The 21,482-nt window shown below is 42.6% G+C and overlaps 1 protein-coding gene and 1 pseudogene across 1 annotated transcript in view; one reads left to right on the top strand and one right to left on the bottom strand.

Annotated features, from left to right (window-relative positions):
• The window catches only part of LOC103788701 (uncharacterized), a 120,820-nt gene that overhangs the window by 46,965 nt on the left and 52,373 nt on the right, over nucleotides 1–21,482 (top strand). Inside the window, exon 5 of the mRNA XM_078355020.1 lies at nucleotides 3,962–4,106. Within this exon, the coding sequence (XP_078211146.1) occupies nucleotides 3,962–4,106 (145 nt within the window). The remainder of the gene's footprint in view (nucleotides 1–3,961; nucleotides 4,107–21,482) is intronic.
• Nucleotides 5,463–6,357, bottom strand: LOC118148784 (adenosine 5'-monophosphoramidase HINT1 pseudogene; annotated as a pseudogene).

Here is a 21,482-nt window from a genome sequence, read left to right as displayed (position 1 = left end):
AAACTGGATGAGAGGGTATATGAGATCTTTCTGTGGTACTTTGCAGCTTTTCTGTAAATCTATAATTATTGCAAAATAAATAATTTATTTTTGAAAAATAAGGGAAGCCAAGTCTGTGGCTCACATCACCAAGCTTGAAAAGATAAAGGCTAAAGCACTTGACACTAAACTGGGTCAAATGTACACTGTTGAGTTTTCTGTACATACAACTAATTAAAATAATATACATTTTCCTTCAAAAAATAAAAAGGGAAGCAGATGTCTTACACTTTGTTTCTTTTTTGAACCCATGGTCAAATGATGGAAAAATGTTTAGAGGCAGACAGGAAAAAATGAGCCTGTGCAGATTGCTTTGCATTGGGGAATGCCTTCTGTCTTACAAGTTAAGTCCTATTGTACTATGCCAAAAACCGTCCAAGACAAAGGCACTCAGTTATAAAAAAAAAAGTCAAGAGAAAATGAATGTTTGGCAGGTCACGTAGTCTACACTGGCTTGTTCATCAGATAAAGGTAACTTGCTTTTGCATGGTAAAGCTCAACAATACAAGAATTGGTGGATCTCTCTCACTTTTAAAAATATCTTCAGTGGCCGGCCACGGTGGCTCACGCCTTTAATCCCAGCACTTTGAGAGGCTGAGGCGGGTGGATCACGAGGTCAGGCGCTCGAGACCATCCTGGCTAACATGGTGAAACCGGATCTCTACCAAAAATACAAAAAATTAGCGGGGTGTGGTGGCATGTGCCTGTAGCCCCAGCTACTCGGGAGGCTGAGGCAGCAGAATCGCTTGAACCCGGGTGGCGGAGGTTGCAGCGAGCCAAGATTGTGCCACTGCACTCCAGCCTGGGCGACAGAGCGACACTGGGACTTAAAAAACAAACTAACAACAAATCAAAAAACATCTCCATCTTGCTGTTTTCTTGAAGCTAAAATTATTTCTTTTCTGGATTTAACAATCAAGGTCTAGATAATCTGTGGGAATAATGGGTTAGTTAACCCCTTTATTTGTTGACAAGTATAATATATTTTTGGCAAAAATTAATGTTTTATATTTAATGTGGAAGAAGAGGAATGGTGGACAGTCCTCTAGCAATTTACTGACGCTGGAGGAGAGAGGTGACGTTTCTTGTGCACAGACTGAAAATACTCAGCTCAAATCACCATTCCAGAAATGTGGTTAGCAGAGAATGAAATTTTACAATGTTTACCTCTTTGATTTTTTCATTTGCAGTCCAGCATCAGCTCAGCGTACATATCGGTTTTCATCCTTAAATGTGCGTGAAACCAAACCAGGGGTTTGCAGAGCTCTAATTGCTGTATGATTTGATGTTACTGTGCAGTGAAGCTGCGCTAGTTAATTGTCTTCCGACTGAATTTCCATCTCCCCCAACATCCTCCCGCATTGTGCCTGAAGGAGCCTATAAAGCTAAAAACAAACAAACAAAAATCTCTCTGAAGAGCAACCTTCATTTGCAGAAGCAATGGGTAGTGGCCTAGTCATAATAGGGGCCGTAATGATGACAGATAATTGTAATCCTTAAGTGGTTTCAGCTCATGGTTATTAGGGGAGGGAGCAAAGTGAGGGTGGGTGAGTGGGAGAAAAACATAGTTTACTCTGCATTCATTGTCTTCTAGCATTTCCAACAACAGAATGAGAAAGTCACCCCTTTGCATTTCCTGCGTTCTGTTCTGGTTTTGATATGCGGATTTGAATTATAGTCCACTGGCACACTGTGTGATACGCCACATGGTTACTGGAGGAAAATTCATGGAAACAGATTAGGTATTTGATTACCCACTTTAGATAATGACCGATTTCTAGGGCTTCCTGTACACTGCCTTTTTCATGCTAACCAATAGCTCAGGTGATACATAAACAATAGCCCGCTGTAATAAATAATTGCATTACACAATGCTAGTTAAATTTAGAAATCACTCTTTTATTGCATTTTTCGCTCATAAAACATAGTGCCAAATAGTAATTGAGATTGAGTTTGTCTCCTAATGCTCTGCTTCAAAATGTAATCCAAGAATCATTTCTCTCTGAAGACCTATCGAATGAGACCCCATGGGTAATAATGGGTGACTGAAGAAGACAAGGGTGGGGAGGTGCGGAAGGGAGAGAAAAGGAAAAAGGTCTAAATGAGATTGGAGGGGAGGGAGGGAGGGGATTCAGAGAAAATAAAAAGCTTGATGTGGCAGCTTGCCTCTTTTGAATCCCAGTCAACCATCTTAATGGAAATGGGGGGTAGGGAAGGAAGAGCTCAATTGGAAAAGGCTAAGAAGCAGGGCCTGTGTCCTCAGGAGAGCAAAATGTCTCAGGCAATAAGATGGGAGATTTATTATAAAGAAACAACACGTGCTGCTTCCCTCTCCCTGGTGTTTCTAAAGCCCTTAGCTTGACAGGAGAATGGAGAATGTAGGCTCCATCTAGTTCTAGTGGCTTCAGGAACATCTCTGGCTGCTTTGAGACAACTGTCTACTTGCTGTGAATCAATTATCTTCCTGCCCCCATCCCCAAGGATAAGCTGTATTCTCCCCTTCCTTAGATAATTCCATCACCATCTCCAAGGAAAATGAAGGCCTCCCAGGTAGCCGGAAGTAGACTGGGGAGGGTGGAGCTGCATTACATTACTTTTATAATCAGGAGATGTACCCTCATCCCAGGACAGCAAGTGATAAACAGTACTCGCAGCACAGCTATCTGGAAGGATGATACTTTCCATTAAAAAAGACATAGCAAATATATTTTGAATATTTTTTTAAACCAACCCCAATAAATGTGTTTTCAATATTGTAGCTCAAAATATAACTGGGAAAGTAAGACACACCTGGAAGGGAAAATAATCAAATCAAGTCAAAACGGGTAAACAAAGAAAGTAAAACCTGAAACTGATTCTGCAAAACGGTTTAAGTTGTGTGGTCTTGGAAGGGTTGTTCTTCCTTTCCTGGAGAACCTGATGGTATCTCTTAAGTCAACCACAGACGTGTGAGAACGCTGGTATTAGCTCAAAACTACTACAGCTACTTGTGTTTACATTTTACCTCCTCTTTTCCCCAAACTGGAATAAGTGCCGTCATTTTATGCTCATCATTACATTTTACCTCCTCTTCACGTTCAACTAAAGTTCTCTCTCTACTCTAACAAAGCCCACTCTCAGGGTCCTATTCCTTCTTTGAACTTTTACTGTTAATACTAAATGCTTTGATTATAAGGATACCATAATTTGTAATAAGCTTATATCTTCAACCGAAGAGTTAGTTATTTGAGGGCATCAATCACATCTTGGTTTGTGTGTGGGGGGAGGACGGGGTTTCACCCATAAACTTACCACAATAATGAATTAATGGATGATGACACTTAAATGTTTGTTCGTTGCTTGACTGATTCAGAAACATGAAGGTCTTCTACAGATGTTCCCTGTAGCATAGGAAAATTTCCATGGCAGGTATGATCATTTAGAAAGAGCTTTGGAGTGACCATGTATCCTCAAGCTCCAATCACTGCATAGGCATGGGGTAAAGTGTTCCTCAGTCTGTCAATCAGTATCCAAATGGGGGACTCCTGAGCACGGAATTTAGAGTGCATTTCCTTCCACAGTCTGAGTCAGACAGTGACGAGACCTGTTCTCATATGATTCCCCCATCCAAATTTACTTTTTTCTCATGCGTCCCTTTCCTCTGCTGACCACTTAGGACAGACCAATCAGCCTGGCTGTTCGAGGTCTGTGTTATGGAATCGACAATAAAAAGTTGAATGACTCGAACAGGGGTAAGCTTGGGGAACATTGGGGAACATTAAGGGGGCCCTTGAAAGTGAAATCACTTAATAACTTGTAGACACAGGATCAACTTCGGACCTAAAAGCTTAATTATGATCTGAAGCTACACACTGCAAGTCACTGAGGCAAAGCAATGCAAAAACATAGCCAGCTCTTACATGTATATGGTTGTGTCTTATAGGACGTGGCAATCTGGAAGGATGGATTCAAGAATGTGTGGGTCCTGCTAACAGAAGGCTTAGATTCAAGCTTTTACTGGCATTATCAACGGAAACTCAGTCCTCCAAAGTTCTCCTCTCACTGGCAGGCCCCCCAGCATGGTTCAGGTACTCTCTGCGGTGATCATTAAAGTTCCTCTTGGCTAACAGGAGGTCATCATTCACACTTTCTGACCATACTGCAGTTTTGCTAGTTGCTGTGTTGCTACTGTCTTTTAATTACTGGGTTCCCATAAACACTGCCTTGTTGATTGAGTCTGGGCTTTTCTCTGATTGAGATGAAGAGGCTGGAATGGGTGTCACATGTCTCTTCCAATTCATAAAAAGGCAACTTCTTGTTTGAATACTATTCATTCATTCATTCACTTTGGCACCTGATTCTGTAAGATGTTAGAGGCAGTATAACAAATGAAGGAAAAGATAAAATACATAGCTGTAGAAATCAGTAACAAAGAAGGATGTGGGTGGGAAACTAATAAAGCAAGGAGTGAGCATAGGATACCAAAAGGCATATTGCAGACATCTGGCCTTGCAGAGTTTTTAGATGTGGGATATAAATTTGGCTTAAAAATTCCTAGCAGCCAGCTGGGCGTGGTGGCTCACACCTGTAATCTCAGCACTTTGTGATGCCAAGGCGGGTGGATCACCTGAGGCCAGGAGTTCGAGACCAGCCTGGCCAAACTGCTGAAATGTCATCTCTACTAAAAATACCAAAATTAGCTGGGTGTGGTGGTGGGGACCTGTAATCCCAGCTACTTGGGAGGCTGAGGCAGGAGAACTGCTTGAACCCAGAAGGTGGAGGTTGCAGTGAGCCGAGATTGGCCATTGCACTGCAGCCTGGGTGACAGAGAGACACCCCTTCCCTGGCTCACACACACAAAAAAACTTCCTAGCAGCCATAACAAAGATGGAAACCAAATAGGTATAGAATTCACTACGTTCACATTTAAAAACAAAGCAACTATTTAAGGATGCAGCTTTTCTTGACATTGATGGCAACAATAAATGCTTCCCCGCGGGTTTGGGGAAGGCGGACACTGTGTCAATGTAGAGGATGATGCCTTCAGCAGCATCTTTGTGTTAGATTCCTTTTGTCCTTCAGTGTTGGATTATACTGTCCTTCAGTGTCAAGCTGATGGCTGTGCGGCTCGCTCGTACTCTTGCTTGAATCAAAGCTTAAATTTGAAATGTCTGGGAGGATTGACAGGCTGCAGATTCTCCAGGCACCTTTCCATCAGTATTATTTCAGGCAAGTGCTTTCTACCTGTCTTAACTCCTAAGAGGCAGTATAGTGAGTGGTTAAACATGCAGGCTCTGGAATCAGGCTACCTGGGTTCAAGTCCCATCTCTGCTACTATTACCCTCAGTTTCTTTATCAAGATAAAGGACAATAAATACTTCATAGAGATGTTCTTAACATGACGTGAGGTAATGCTTTTTATTATTTTCTTTTTTTTTCTCCTTATGTCTCCCAGGCTGATCATCAACTCCTGAGCTCAAGTGATCCTCCTGCCCTGGCCTCCCAAAGTGCTGGGATTACAGGTGTAGACCACCGTGCCCAGCCGAGTTACTGTATATAAAGTGCTTAGCACTGGGAATACTCAATAAACATGAACCATTGCTGTTAGACTACAAACAGTGGCTTTGCCGTCGAAGCGCCTTCTGAGAGACATATTGCTCCTTTTTCGTTTGCTCTCTCTCTTTTTTTTTTTTTTTAACAATGCAACAATGTCTTTTAAAATTATTTACTGAATCTCTCCATACACAGGCAAAAACAAATGTGTCACTTAACATACTGGAATTTGTCTAACTTAATCATTGCCTAGAGAAGGGAAAATTATCCCCAAAACGTGCTTAACCAGGAGGCCAATGCATCTGCCGACCTCCAAGAACATGGAGATGAACGTGATAGACAGACTGTCCACCATCTGAACCTTTGTTCACTACCATTCAGTAACCCTTATTCAGGCCCAGATCTGCAGCACATTTCTTGCCAACAATCATTAAGTATCCAGGAAGACGTTCATCATCATCTTCTGCTGCAGAAATCTGGGATATATGTTTCTTGGGTATTACCAGAAAATGTGTTGTGCTTGAGGAGAAATGTTGTGGAAAGCAAGGCACCGGTCATCCTCAAAAATGATTTTGGCTAGGATTTCCTTGCGGATGATCTTTCCGAAGATCGTGTTGCCACCAGGCTGAGCAACCTGAGCCTTGGTGATCTCATCTGCCATCTCTGCCAAGGGAGAGGCTCAGAAGGAGGGAGGAACCCTTGGAGGCTGCCCTCTCTCTTTCTTTCAGCGGTAGGAAGATTATCAGAATGCCCCCATGAGTCATGGATACTTCTTGCTGACATCCAGACAGGATCCCTTTATTGAGCTTGACCTCTTATTTCTCCAGAACGGACAGCTTCTCCATTTGGCATCCACAGCAGGCATTGAAGGGGTAGCCCCATTTTCCTCCTTGGAGAATTTCCAAACCTGAGTTTTTCAGTTCCCTTCATTTCGCATGATGTGTTTTAACTCCTTTTATAAAGAAAACTCTGGCTCGTCTACCTTGAACTACCTACCTACATTCCTGAGAGGCGCACACAGTGTAAGGCTTCTTTTGAGATACTCGATATTCACATCCTGATAGGCCACATTAGGGCTGGAGGTTGCATATTTGGCCCCAGAGTTCAGTCAGTACAGCGTTTCATAAATGTGAAACCTTTCAGGACACGTGCTCTCTAATTTCCACTGTTCTCACCAGGGACATGCAGTCAGTATAGGCGAAGCCACACTGGAGTTGTGATAAAGGTAAAATAAGTATACTACTGATCCGGTCTCTATTTAAAAATTTGATAGTTTGTTAAAAATACATAGATTTGGCCGGGCACGGTGGTTCACGCCTGTAATCCTAGCACTTTGGGAGCCCGAGGTGGGTGGATTACCTGAGGTCAGAAGTTCAAAACCAGCCTGGGCAGCATGGTGAAACCCCATCTCCACTAAAAATACAAAAAAGTAGCCAGGTGCGGTGGTGCATGCCTGTAACCCTAGCAACTCGGGAGGCTGAGGAAGGAGAATTGCTCGAACCTGGGAGGTGGCAGTTGCAGTGAGCTGAGATTGCGCCACTGCACTCCAGCCTGGGCAACGAGAGTGAAACTCTATCTCAAACAAATGAACAAACAAAAACACAGATTTTTGACATTAATTTTGTTTTATGAAAATGTTATTTATCTTGTTTATTGAGTTTTTGGTACCTCCTAAAATTCTGCACCGAAGGCCAATGCCTCACTTTCCTGCAGGAACGCTGGTCCCTGCCTTGCATGCAGAGCCGGCCATCTGCAATGTCCCAGGTCTCGAAGGTATTTGAATTCTAGACTCTAAGGCACTTGCTCTCCAATGCAGGTCTGTGACAAAATTTTCATCCAACTGAGGATAAATAAGAAAAGGAAGGACAAATATCGAAATTTAAAAATCAAGCTAAGCTGCAATAACAAGATAATGCCCTTTAAACTCTTTCTGAATTAACATTTATTTATAAAACAGAACCTGCAAAAATATTATTATTACTTAAAGTAATGACGCTAGTGGATGGTAGCAGCTTTTTATCGGGCAAAACAAAAATGTGGTGACTCAACTAAAAAAACCTACTCCAAATATTCCTACAACGTGAAGCTCTTCTCTAGGAGCTGGTCATCCCTCTCACTCAGGACAGCTAAGGAGGAGCAACGACAGAGGTGTGGTGGCTGCAAGTCCACGGCAGGGAGGGAGAGATCAGGAAGCTGGCAGAGAGGAAACAAGGCACCTGCTAGGGACGATGGAAGGATGATGGCTGACAGCCTCCTGTGTTCAACCGGGGGCGGGCTCTTCTGGATGCAGAGGCCCGGAAGCAGGTGGCAGGAAGTGGAAATGCGCCAAAACCAAGAGCAAATACGAGGCGGCAGCGGGAGGGGCGGCGCCGAGGGAGGCGCATGCGCTGATTTCCAGTTGGCGTCCATTCCGTCTCTCTCCTCACGGTGCTGTAAGTGCACCGGGCTGTAATCTCAGAGAGATTTTCTGAGAAGAAAGACATTTTTTAGTGTATCTAGTGAATTTATAAAACCAAGAAAGATATAGATGTGTTGAATGCGGAACAACCCTGGAAAGCCAGGACTATAGGCCTGCTTTATATTTATATATAAATATATTTATATTGTATTTATTGAAAGAAGCATAATTTTACAGAGCAGGCAGCAGACAAACGCTACTCACCAAGGACGGTGAGAGCTAAGGAATGCAGGTGAGTTCAGGGCGATAAATCCAAGACCGATTTTCACAGAATCTGACATGTCTGCAGGAACATTCCCTATGTTTGGAAAAAGCAGAGGTTTTATTTTTTCTGGATTTTACTCATCAGCATAATCATCATCAGTATTATTATTTTTTCCATTGGATATAGTTTGAAGTTAGATTCAGAGGAATCAAACCTCTTTTAGCTTTTTCATTTACGTTGTTAGTTGTGTTGCTTCAGAGAGGTCATTGTATTCCCTCAGGCCTTGTCTTCCTCATCTGTAAAAAGAGAGAATTGGTCAGGTACGGTGGCTCATGCTTGTAATCCCAGCACTTTGGGAGGCCGAGGTGGGTGGATCACCTGAGGTCAGGAGTTCAAGACCAGCCTTGCCAAAGTGGTAAAACCCCATCTCCACAAAAATACAAAATTAGCCTGGCGTGGTGGTGCATGTCTGTAATCCCAGCTACTCAGGAGGCTGAGGCAGGAGAATTGCTTGAACCTGGGAGGTGGAGGTTGCAGTGAGCCGAGACTGCCCATTACTCTAGTGTCACAGTGAAACTCTGTCTGAAAAGAAAGGAAAAGAAAAAGATAAAATTGAACATTATTGGATTATCTCGAATTACAAAATGATAAACTTTGTCATGGTTTTTCTGGTGACCTGGAGGGAACTCCTACAAACACTTCTTGATGCCCTCTCTCAAGTTCAGAACGATGCCTTGGACCAGAGCTGCCTGTAGGGAAATTTCCACCTTCATTCTGATATGTTACTATGCAGTTTCTTATAGGATTAAGTTCTGTGGGACCAAAAGAAGGCCCTTGAATTTCTTTGGGCCTCACTCTGCTGTCTTGATGTTTTCCAGATGAAAGAATTAACTACAGTAATGTGTCACTTAAGGATGTGGATATGTTCTGAGAAATACATTGTTAGGTGATTACATCGTTGTGTGACCACAACAGAGTGTGCCTACACAAACCCAGATGTGAAAGCCTAGGCTATATGGTATAGCTGATTGATTCTGGGCTACACACCTGTACAGCATGGTACTGTACTGACTATGGTAGGTAATTATAACACAGTGGAAAGTATTTATGTATCTAAACATAGATAAGGTACAGCAAAACTATGGTATAAAAAATTAAAAAAAGGTACACACTTGTATAGCGTACTTGCCATGAATGCATCTTGCAGGACTAGAGGTTGCTCTGGTGTCTGAGTGAATAGGCCTAGGGCTTTACTGGACACTATTGCAGAGTTTATAAACACTGCACACTTAGGCTACTACATTTTTGAAAACCATTTTTCTTTCTTCAATAATAAATTAACCTTAGCTTCCTGTAAGTTGTTTTTTACTTTATAAGCTACTTTTTAAAACTTTTTGAGTGTTTTCTAGTAACACAGCTTAAAACACAAACACGTTGTATAGCTGAACAAAAATATTTTTTTCCTTAGGTCTTTTTTCTATAATTTTTCAATTTTTTAACTTTTTAATTTCTTCTGTTAAAAATGAAGACACACACACACACACACACTAGCTTTGGCCTACACAGGGTCAGGATCATTGATATCACTGCCTGCCACCCCACATCTTGTCTCATTGGAAAGCGTTAAGGGGCAGGAACATGCACGGAGCTATCATCTCCTATGATAAAAATGTCTTCTTCTGGAATTCCTCCTGAAGGACCTGCCTGAGTCTGTTTTACACTCAACGTTTTTTTTTCTTTTTGAGACAGAGTCTCACTCTGTCACCCAGGCTGGAGTGCAGTGGTATGATCTTGGCTCACTGCAACCTCCGTCTCCTAGGTTCAAGCAATTCTCCTGCCTCAGCCTCCTGAGTAGCTGGGATTACCTGCCATCACGCCCGGCTAGTTTTTTAGTATTTTTGTAGAGACGGTGTTTCACCATGTTGGCCAAGCTGGCCTCGAACCCCTGACCTCAGGTGATAAATACCTTTGTCTCCCTAAGTGCTGGGATTTCAGACGTGAGTCACTGCACCCCACCAACTTCTCTTTTTCCAATAAGTAGAAGGAATATACTCTAACCGTAAAACTATAGGATCATAAATACATAAACCAGTAACATAACCATTTATTAATATCAGGTGTTATGTACTGTACATAATTGTATGTGCTATGCTTTTATGTAACTGGCAGTGTGGTAGGTTTGTTTATACCAGCATCACTAAAATCACATGACTAATGCATTGTGCTAGGATGCTGTAACAATAGGATTTTTCTGTTCTATTATAATCTTGTAGGCCCCTCGCCATATATGTGGTTCATTGTTCACTGAACTGTTGGAATACAGTGCATGGCTGTATTGTTTCATTTGTTAACATGAATGTTAGTGACAGGAACTTCGAGAAGCAGAGTTGACTTAGCAAGCAACACTCAGTAGCACTCCCTCCCCCATCCTGTCGCCTGCCAGCAAATCTCTTCCAATCCATTGACTGAGGTGCCTGGAATTTCATGATTCATTTATTTGCTTTTGGGCTTTCCCTATTTCTTAGGGCTGCCGTTTAATTAGTGATGGCTTGAGTTTTTGTTTTCCTCCCTTTAACGGTCATGGTGGTCTTACTCATGCCTGTATCCAACCATGTATGCAGGGCACTGTCCCAGCATGCTCCTGCTCCCTGGCACTCGTGGCCAACATTATAATGAGCAGGGAGGCAGCATCCAACTGCCCGGAAACCCAGCTCCCAGACTAGAAAAATTCTCTACTGAAGAGTCTCAAATGTTTCAAGGGCCATACAGATTTTTAGTAAAAACACACTCAAGACAGGTAATTCAGGGAGCAGCTAATTCTATAATTTAAAAGTTACCACTGAAGTATGACGAGCACTGGCCCTGTTGCTTTGGGAAATGCGATAAAACTCACCAAATCATGATCGCACAGTCTTTGCTTACCTTGAGCTGACATCTGAAAAGGGAGAGAATCCTCAGCATGAACTTTATGTCACGTTGCTTGTTTTATTTTGTAAAGATGCTATGTTAAGAACGTATTTCCTGTACTCAGTCAGTCTTTTTTTCAATGATAAGAGGGGGTGGAAAATAATACTTACATTTGAACATAATATCTTATTTCTTAGAGGCAGCTGGTTGCCAATGAAGCAAGACTATTGTAAAATAGTGGGTGGATATTTACCTGCAAACAACAGGGAACTGGAGACAGAGAAGGGAAAGAAGCTCAGGAAAGAAGCTGTTATTGCCATTTAAAAATGATTGGGTTGTCTTTACGCAATTAATTTATCCCCATATTTAGTTGAAAAGTCCTAACCTGTCCTTTCCCAACAATTCCTGTATTTAAAATGGAACTACTTACATATCTTATCGTATTTGCATTGACTTTAGGTGTTTGGGAAACAGCTTATGGGTTGGAATAGTTTTGGTATTTACATCCTTCATGGATCCAGCGTTACCTCTTTCTGAGCCTTCTCTGACTCTTCAGGCAGAGTTTGTCACTTCCTCTCTCTGTGTCCTCACTCTGTGCTTATTGCTATCATAATGTTGATCTTAGTATGTGGCAGTTTTTAATTTATGTTTCCATCTCCCTGACTCTTAGCTCTTCAGGGGCAGAGAACCTGGCAATTGGAAGCTCCTCAAAGGTGTTGGGTCACGAATCAATTCCTGAATGAATGGTGATGATGGAAGAGCTGGTATCTCCTCTTCAGCACTTGTAGTTACCTTTCTCAGCCATGTGTCCACCAGCATGGGAACCCCCAAAATTTGGTGTTATGTTGGCCACTCTGGCTCAGGAGAGTCAAGGGATGATTTGGATCCACCTGCTGTAACGAGGCTTTAGTTGCAATCATAAGTGATATGTGAGATGGATTGTGGAAGACATGGGCCTTGGAGAATGGGTAGCGATGCTGGCAAGGGTGTATCCCATGGAAAAGGGTGTGAACAGCAAAGTTTTGTGTTTTCATTTTGCTGGAATATAGAATGCTTTGCAAGGAGAAATAGACATACGCATACACACAGACACAGACACACACACACACACACACACACACACACACACACACACACGGGGGGCAGGCTGAGACTCTTAGGGACGTGGAATCAGAACCACTGCAACCTGAAACCTTATTCTATTTCTGTCCTCCTGGTTAAATGAGAAAATAATTTTCCTTTTGTTTAGGCCAGTTTAATTTGGGATTTCTGTTAGTTGCTACAAAAATATCCTAACCAATGATAACATTTTATTGAAAAGAAAAGTTGGAGCCAGACTATTGAGGATAATATTTCAAAGGCAGGGGGAGCCATTTAAGGTTTTTCAGCTGAGGAATAATTGATTGTAATTTTAAGGAGATTAATCTGGCAGATGTATGTAGGATGTTTTATGGAAGGGAAGAGCGTACTCACAAAAAAGTGGTACTCCCTCTGAAGTCTCCACCTGTGGAATTATAGTGATTGGCAAATGAAGTCTTCATCCTAAGTCAACTGAAATTTTGCATATTAAAATGTGAAAGGAATCCCTGTATAGCTAAGGAGAAATCCTGGATTAGTAGGCTCCTGCTTGTCCTTGAATTGATTTGCATGGCGCAGTTTCTGTTTCCCCTGTTGTCATCAGATCTACATATTTTTAGTTACCTTATATGAGATAGAAAGGGTGATCTCTCCCAGCAGGCCCTCTCATGCAATACGTATCCTTTCCTCAACCCATAGTTTTAGATTTCCAGAAGCTTCTAGGCAGACCTCTAATTCCAGTGGTAGTCATCAATGAATATTCACAATTTTTGAAAATGCTCAATAAATCATAGAGTATCTGGCATCTGGGAACTACCTGCTTCTGCCACTTATTCTATGTCCTTAAAAACAATTCATTTCCTTAGGCCTCAGTTTTGTCAACTGTAAAATGAAGATGAACATTGTTGTGGGAATGAATGAGATAATGTAAGTAAATACATAGTAAACTCCAATAAGTTTCATTGTGTTTGTAGTTGCTACTTGTTTTAATTACCAAGAGGCTTGGAATGGGAGATTAAACATCTGCTCTCTCAGGAGGCACGAGGTCTACCAGCCTTCCTGTATCCCATACCAATTTCTAAGGCACTAAGGACACAAACATTTCTTCATTTTTCTTTTTTTTTTTTTGAGACAGAGTTTTGCTCTTGTTGCCCAGGCTGGAGTGCAATGGCATGGTCTTAGCTCACCACAACCTCCGCCTTCCAGGTTCAAGTGATGCTCCTGCCTCAGCCTCCCAAGTACCTAGGATTACAGGTGCCTGCCACCATGCCCAGCTAATTTTTGTATTTTAGTGGAGACGGGGTTCCACCATTTGGCCAGACTGGTCTCCAACTCCTAACCCCAGGTGATCCACTGCCTCAGCCTCCCAAAGTGCTGGCATTACAGGTGTGAGCCACCCCATCTGGCCAACACAAAGATTTCATAATCGATTTTGAGAGGGCAAACAAAAGAAATGGGGCAATAATAAAGACATCTTTTGGGATATTTAAAACTCAAAGATCACTGATCTTTTAAATTTATTGTTGACTTACAGGTATGACGTGTAAAAAAGAGATACGTTGAGATTAAAAAAGAATTGAACCAATGCTGGAATGGGGATATTATGAAGAGTGACAATTCAAAAGAGAAACATTGTGCTTTGATAATATCTGTGAATATTCTCTGTGGTTTATGCTGAAAACTGAGATGCTGCCTTCCCCTATGTTTGTGTGAATCTAATTTTAGCCTAACAAGCTGTAAAAGTAACATTTTCTATTCAAATATGAGGAGATGAGGACTGTGACTTTTCCTGCCGGGGCCCTTTTCAGGACCTTCCCAATGATGCCTACCCCAAAGGACCTAGGCTCGTCCAGTCTTCTTTATATTTTAAACTTCCTATTTTGAGATAATTTAAAATTTATAGAAACATTGCAAAAATAATACAGTTCCCATATTCCTTTAACCCAGCTTCACCCTCACATTAATATCTTAGTAGCCATATAACAAGTATGGAAACTAGGAATTAATATTAGGACAATACTTTTCTTACCAAACTACTTACTTGACTTGGATTTTCCCAGTTGCTCTGTAAGCGTTCTTTAGTCATTGTAGGAGCCAATCCAGGATCCCAGTGTTACACTTAGTTGTCATGTCTCCTTAGTTACTTCCTATCTGTGGTCTTTGGTGGCCTTTCATGTCCTTGACACTCTTGAAGAACACTGGTCAGGTATTTTGGAGACTGTCAATTTGAGTTTGTTTTCTTGTGGTGAGATTAAAGTTTTGTGTGTTTCTCATGCTGAGCATCATATCAGGGGTTCGTGATGCTGATGTGTTTCCTTGCTGGTGACGTTAACCTTGACCACTAAATTATGTGGCTGACTGCCAGAGTCCTCCACTGCCAAGTTACTATTTTCCCCTTAATAATTCATAACTACCTTGGGAGAGATACCTTGAGACTGTTCAAGCTGCTCCTCCAGCTTTCATCCATGAATTTCAGCATCTGTTGGTGGAGCTTGTCCATGGTGGTGATTAGCCCAGAGCTGTTCTGACAGTCATTTTCTGTTCCCTTTTCCCCTTCTGACAGAATTGGAATTCTTCTGGAAGGGACAATCTTGATTTTTGAGAATTACCTGACAAAATTTACCTGTGACTTCCCAAGGAGCATTTATACTTTAATTGTGACATTTCCATTAAGACACTTTTTTTCGTATTACAAATGAAACACAAATTCAATAACAAAAACAAAAAGCCAAAGATAGTAGGGTTTTAAAAACCTATAATCTCACCCAGAGACAACCATCTTAACATCTTAGCATCTATTTTTCCATGCATCTCTATGCATGTATTAACGAAAAGCAGATCATGCCATGCATGCTAGTTTGAAAACCTGCTTCTTTCACGTAATGATACATTGTGAACATCTTTTTATAGCAATAGATACATTTCCATAACATCATTTTAAAGGATGGCCTAATGGTTATTCTATGAATGTAATCATTTGTTAAATGAATCACTTACTAGATATTTTGGTTCGATTTTCACTTGTCCTTTTTGCACACTTAGGTGTGATGCCCATCCTTGTACTGAAGCAGGAAAGGTGAGACACAAACCTCTCAAACACCAGACTGAGGAAGGAAGTGGCTTATTATTTGGCTGGGAGCTGAGGGGGGCTACAGCCTCATTCACCGAGCTCCCTGAGAAGCAGCTTCTTTCCGCTTTTGTGGGCTTACAATGCTAAAGGAGAAACTGAGGTGAAACTATGCCATTGTCCATTGGCTGGACATCTGACCTTACAATGTTTTGGCTTTATTAATTTGCTCGTTCATATACAGCTCGAGCAGGAACAGACAGGGGAATGGGGTCTCCCCTCTCAGTACTATCAATATAGATCAAGACCAGCAGTGATATTTATCAGACTCTCATACCTTGCTGGGCATAGTGCTGAGCATTTACATGTTTGAACTCATTGTAACCTCATGACAGCCTTGTGAGTTGGGCATGACTGTTACCCCTATTTCACCTACCAGGTCATTAAAGCTCACGTTCTGTAATTTGGTCAAAGTTTTGTTGAGTGACATCAGGACCTGAACCCAGATTCTGTTGACATCAAGGACTGGCTCTTAACCACTGCTCCACATTGATCTTTAAATTACTTCCTGAAGCAGATTCGTAGAACTGGAATTTCTGGTTAAAAGGGTATGCACATTTTAAAGACTTTTTGAAACATAATATCCAGTTGCCTGCCAGAAAAAAGTCTCATCAGGTTTATACTCTATTCCCAGTATAGGGGTGGGTGCCTATGCGCATTTTCTGGAACTGACACCAATCCCTGGTGTTCTAATTAAAAAAAAAAAAAAGAAAAAACCCAAAAACATCAACAACAAAAACTCTTGTTAAGGCAGGTTTTTAAAGGGGGCTACTCCTATAGAGGAGAGTCTGGCATTACTGCTCTTGGCTACCCAAACTTCCCCTTGACTTTGTGACCCAGAATTCCAAGGCTTCAGGGAGTGGAAATCAAAGAAAATAGCATTTGAAGAAGTGAATGAAGAAATGATTAGATACACCTGCCTCTGCTAATGGCCTCAGTCTTGCCACCTCCCACACCAGTGGCTTGGGAAGCGGGTCTGAGGGAGTGGCCACGTTCCCGCCCAGGCCTCCATGAAAGAAGGGACCCTGCCCACATGAGGAGGAGCAAATAAAGGAAAGCATATGGCATGGCTTTGTCCTTTTCAATCTCACATTCAGATATGCAGAACTGTAATCTTTATTTTTTTATAGTAAATGTAATTTCTGACTCTGCAGAAAGTTTTGATTTTAGTCATTTCCAAGTAAACTCAATCTAGTTCAGAATTTTCTATGCAAGTTCAGGTTTATAATTCAGTCACATTCATGTTAAAATTCCCCTCTGATCTTTTTAGTCCCCCCTCCCACCTTCCTGGCGTATATGCTAATCTCTTAGATGTTTATGCAACTGCCTCACTGTCCTCAGGGGAGGTCACTGTCTGCCTCCTCGTGACTTGTCTTGGACTTTTGCTGTCCTGTCACTCCAGACACCTTCTCTGATGGCCACCTGGACAGTCTAGGACAGCAATGGGCTTCCCAGGGCTCCCTGGGGTGAGAAACCTGCTCAGATACAACCTCATCTGCTGCTGTGTGAAGGGAACCTCCCGCCTTCTTCTGCTACATGGCACTTGTCCCAGCCTTAGCACGTCTCTCAGCATTGCTTTTTTTGTCCTCCTAGGAGCCCAAGGCAATATTTCTTTATAAATACATTTACAACTCAGAAAAAAGTATTTTCCCCACTCACATGTCCTGATTTTGACTCAGAAAAATCTGTTTATTGTACCTACAGCTGACTTGGAAATATGGGAGGGGATATAGAAATATTGTTTCAAAGATTCAGTGGATAGATTCTTAGCTATTCCTTTTATGCATAAAAGCAACTACACATTTCTCCCACTTGGACTTGTGTTGTCTGTACAAATGTTTATTTTGATGTATGAACGCACCCTTGGCATTCACAGATTTAACATTCCTGGTTTCCACTATTTGCAGATGACCCAGAAGATTTATGACATGGAGCAATTTGTTCTTCTGCTCCAGCACAGATTTGAATCACACGCTGTCTGGCTGCAGTGGCCCGGGAATCACTTAGCTGGTGGAACACTTAGCTGACTGACCAGCAGCCCTGCCATGCAAATTCACTCTTTTGATTTCTTCTTACATATTCTGTTATTTTCATTATGCATCTAATTACAATGTTTTAGTTCATTTCACTGCGTTTAATGGGAGAAATTCTATTATGTACTATGATAAATTTCATGAATCTAGGCTTTTGACAAGTACTGACTTTGTATTCCTGGGGATACATCTAGGGTGTGTACCACATGGCTCCCCTTTACTCCCAATAATCCTGATCCCCTGCTCCCCCCATGTGGATGTGCTTGTGCTTGCAGAAATGCTCACAGCAGTGCAGGAATGCAGGGATGCTGGAGCAACAACTTGAGCACCTGGGAGTGGCCAGGCATCACTTAACTGCCTCTGTACCAGGTGAGCAGCCAGCCTGAAAACTCTGCAGCCTGGGTTTCTTCCCTCTGAAGGCAATAAAGTGGCCACATGCCTAGGCAGGAAGGAAGAGGGATGGGGCAGGCAGCCTGCAGACTCCAGTCCCAGCTTGCTCCAGCCCAACCAGGAGAATCCATGTACCCAGTGGCCAAGGCCAGCCGTCTGTTTACTAAGACTCCAAATGTGACTTAGACCCACCCGCTCCAATCACATGGGAGCTTGTTAAAAATAGAGATGCTCAAGTCTCATTAAATCAGAATCTCTGGGGGTGAGGCCTGGACTTCAGTGGTACTTAAAATATCTCACATGTTTCTAATCCGTGCTGGGAGTGAGAATCACTAGGCCAGAATGATGGCTTTTCTTGGCCCTGAAGAGACTGGTAGCATGGCCCACATGCTCTCTACAGGCTAGAGGCACCCCACAGCCACATCATACTCCAGATATTCCCAACTTGGATGTGGCTGTGTCTTTATAATTGGCTGTCCCTTCTCTGTGAGGCTCACTTCTATTCATTACTCAATGGGCATCCCCTTCTCTAAGATGCCTTTGCAATGACCTTCCCACCCAGACTACCCCTGTCACCTCCAGTTCCTGGCTGGTTAGACACTTCTGTGCCCCCAAAGGCCAGGACACTGAATGTTAGCACTTTCACATTGTTGCTTTCCTAGGGACCTTGTTGGCCTGTATTGTTCATCTCTTCTCTAGCTCTTCGTGTGGTGTGTGATGCATGCGTGCATGTACACACATCCACATGTACACGTGCCTACATACACACAAGCACATGTCCACATACACACTTGCAGTGACTGCTACATGAATGGACCTAGTTTGTGTTATAAAGCCCAAGATCTCAGAGGTCGTATGAAGCAGAAGGAAGAAATGGGTTACTTCAGGTTAAATGATGATGTCTACTTAGATGAACGAAAAAGAAAAGTATGACCCTTTTTTTTCCTCTTGAAACGGAGCTACTATTCTTTGTGTAAAGTTATGGAGCAATGACATTAGCACTGTGGTTCTCAACTTGGTAGCATATTGGGATCACCTGGAGAATGTCACAAGCTACTGATGCCTGAGTCTCACCGTAGATACTCTCATTGAATTGGTTTAGGGTTCAGGTGATGATGATGAATAGCAAAATGTAAGGGCTAGTCATCCAGCCCTCTGTCGCAAACTTGAGAGTATCTGAGAAGCCGCCTGAGAGAGCTTGTTAATTGGGCAGAATCGTGGGTCCTGTCTTGGTGATTCAGATTTGGCAGCACTGACTTGTTGCCGTTTAGCAAATGTCCCAGGTTATTCTGATGGAGAAGCTCCTCCAGCAGGCTTTGAAAAATCTTGACCTAGGCAGCTGCCTCCAAAACCTTCTACCAGCGCATACTGACAGTGAGGGGAAGGTTCATTTTGTTTGAGTTATTCAGGCTCAACTGTTCACTTTTCACAGCTCCAGTATCTCTGACGCTTTACACTTCAGATGCACACATACGCATGCCATTTATATGCAGTATTAAATATTTGTGATTTTAAATCATACTTTATATCTCTCCTAGGGAACTGCAATTCTCTGGGGCTGGTATTATTCATTTTGTTTTTTCCCTGCTTGTACTTGGCACAGTGTCTTGCATACAGTAAGTGCTTAATAAATGTTGGTAGAGTGAAAGGGATAGCAAAAGCAATTAGGTATTGTTCTGTTTCAGCAGCTTTCCTAATTCAATTTAAAACAAAAGATGACCAGGTGAGGCACATGGAAAGTGACGTTAGTGTGAATTCACATCAATTTCTAATGTTTTCAGTTAAAAGGCAAGGCTTAAAACATGTTTTGAAACAGTTTCTTGAGGTATACATTGTAATTGCCAAATCATTTTCCTTCTCCCTCTGCCCCAGATGTTTACACTAGCTGCAGTCTCAGTGGAATGGAGTTGCGGAGGAACAGCAGCAAGCTCTGCTTTGCTCAGCTGGGAGGGCATGTTCCATTAGAACTCTTGTCCCTGGTCTTATTTCAGTTCTGAAAAGCACTCTCTGAAGCCTGGGGAGGAGGCTGCTCTCCTGCTGCCATCCTCCCCTATTTTTCAGTTAAAATGTCATTTTGTCCATCTGAAACTGTCCTCCTTCTTTATCTCCACACCTCCACGGTGAGGAGAGAGGTGGGCTTTAAGGGGCTGGCAGCTGTGGCCCCCCTTCGCAGCCTGGCTGGCTGGCCTCCTCCCCTGTGAGGCTGGCTCCTTGGTTGGTTGTTCCTGTGAAGCAGATAGGCCTGCAGGTTTGGGGATGGGTTAGTCCCTCTCTGGTTTCTTTGCAAATGTTTCCCCTTCTGTTCTGTTGTCTACGCATTTCTAGGTCCTTGCATGGGAGACAGAAGCTCTTCAGCCAGGCAAATTTGGGGGCTGTTGCTCCTTCCTCACTTGACACAGGGTGAAGGAGAAAGTTCTGGACTAGGCCTACAGTCTGCTTTCCCCCTCTCAGTTGGGCACTGGGGTTACTAATATGAAGCAGGGCCCTCCTTCCTAAGTCTTAGAAATCATCTCTTTCTTGACATGGATAAAGCAAACATTTCTGCAAAGGGCCGATGGTCTCTGTCACAACGACTTGACTGCCATTGTAGTGAAAGCAGCGATAGATGACACATGACGAGATGGTCATGGATGTGCCCATGAAACCTTATTTAGGGACTGTGGACATTTGAATTTCATGTGTCACAAAATATTCTTATGACCTTTCAATCATTTAAAATGTGAAAATCACTCTTAGCTCCCAGCCTGTATAAAAACAGTCAGTGGGCTGGAGTTAGCCTGTGGCCAAGTCTGTAAACCCCGTTAGAGTGCCTTTAAAAGGGACAAATAAGGAAGAAGGAACGGGGAAATGTTTTTTCCCTTAAAGTGTGATGGAATGTTCTCTGTGGACCCATGCGTATGGGCTTTAGCATGCAAAAGCGTCTCTAGGAATCTGGAAACACATGGGCTGAGCGTTCTTATCTGGAAACAGCTTCTGAACTATGTTTAGTAAAGGTTTTAGAATATGATCCCGGGTACTTTCCTTTGTATCTCTAAATCAAATCTAACTTGCTCTGAACCCATGCTAATGCGACTGTTAGAAAGCTCAATCTCTGATTGCTCTTTCTTTTTGGGATTATGTAAGAAATCAGGTTTGTTTGGAGATGCTGTTTCCTTTCTTTCTTTCTTTCTTTTTTTTTTTTGAGACGGAGTTTCACTCTTGTTACCCAGGCTGGAGTGCAAAGGCACGATCCTGGCTCACTGCAACCTCCACCTCCTGGGTTCAGGCAATTCTCCTGCCTCAGCCTCCCGAGTAGCTGGGTCTACAGGTGCGCGCCACCATGCCCAGCTAATTTTTGTATTTTTAGTAGAGATGAGGTTTCACCATGTTGACCAGGATGGTCTCGATCTCTTGACCCCTTGATCCACCTGCCTCGGCCTCCCAAAGTGCTGGGATTATAGGCGTGAGCCACCGCGCCCGGCCTGGAGACACAGTTTCTAGGCTGTCGTGAGGCCTCTTGTCCTGACTCTTGCTTTCTTTTCTTTTTTTTTTTTTAAGGAAAATTTGTATTGTTTTAATTACTTTTATGTACAGAAAACTCAACAGTATACATTTAACCCAGTTTTGTAGCAAGTTCTTTAGCCTTTGCCTTTTCGAGCTCGGCGATGCGAGCCACAGACTTGGGACCCAGGACATCGCCTCCCCAGTGACGGCGGATCTCATCGTATCTGTGGT

This window comes from Callithrix jacchus, chromosome 17, assembly GCF_049354715.1.
Source record: "Callithrix jacchus isolate 240 chromosome 17, calJac240_pri, whole genome shotgun sequence".
NCBI lineage: Eukaryota > Metazoa > Chordata > Mammalia > Primates > Cebidae > Callithrix > Callithrix jacchus.
The sequence above is the reverse complement of the archived record's forward strand: the minus strand, read 5'-3'. Positions and strand labels throughout refer to the sequence as shown.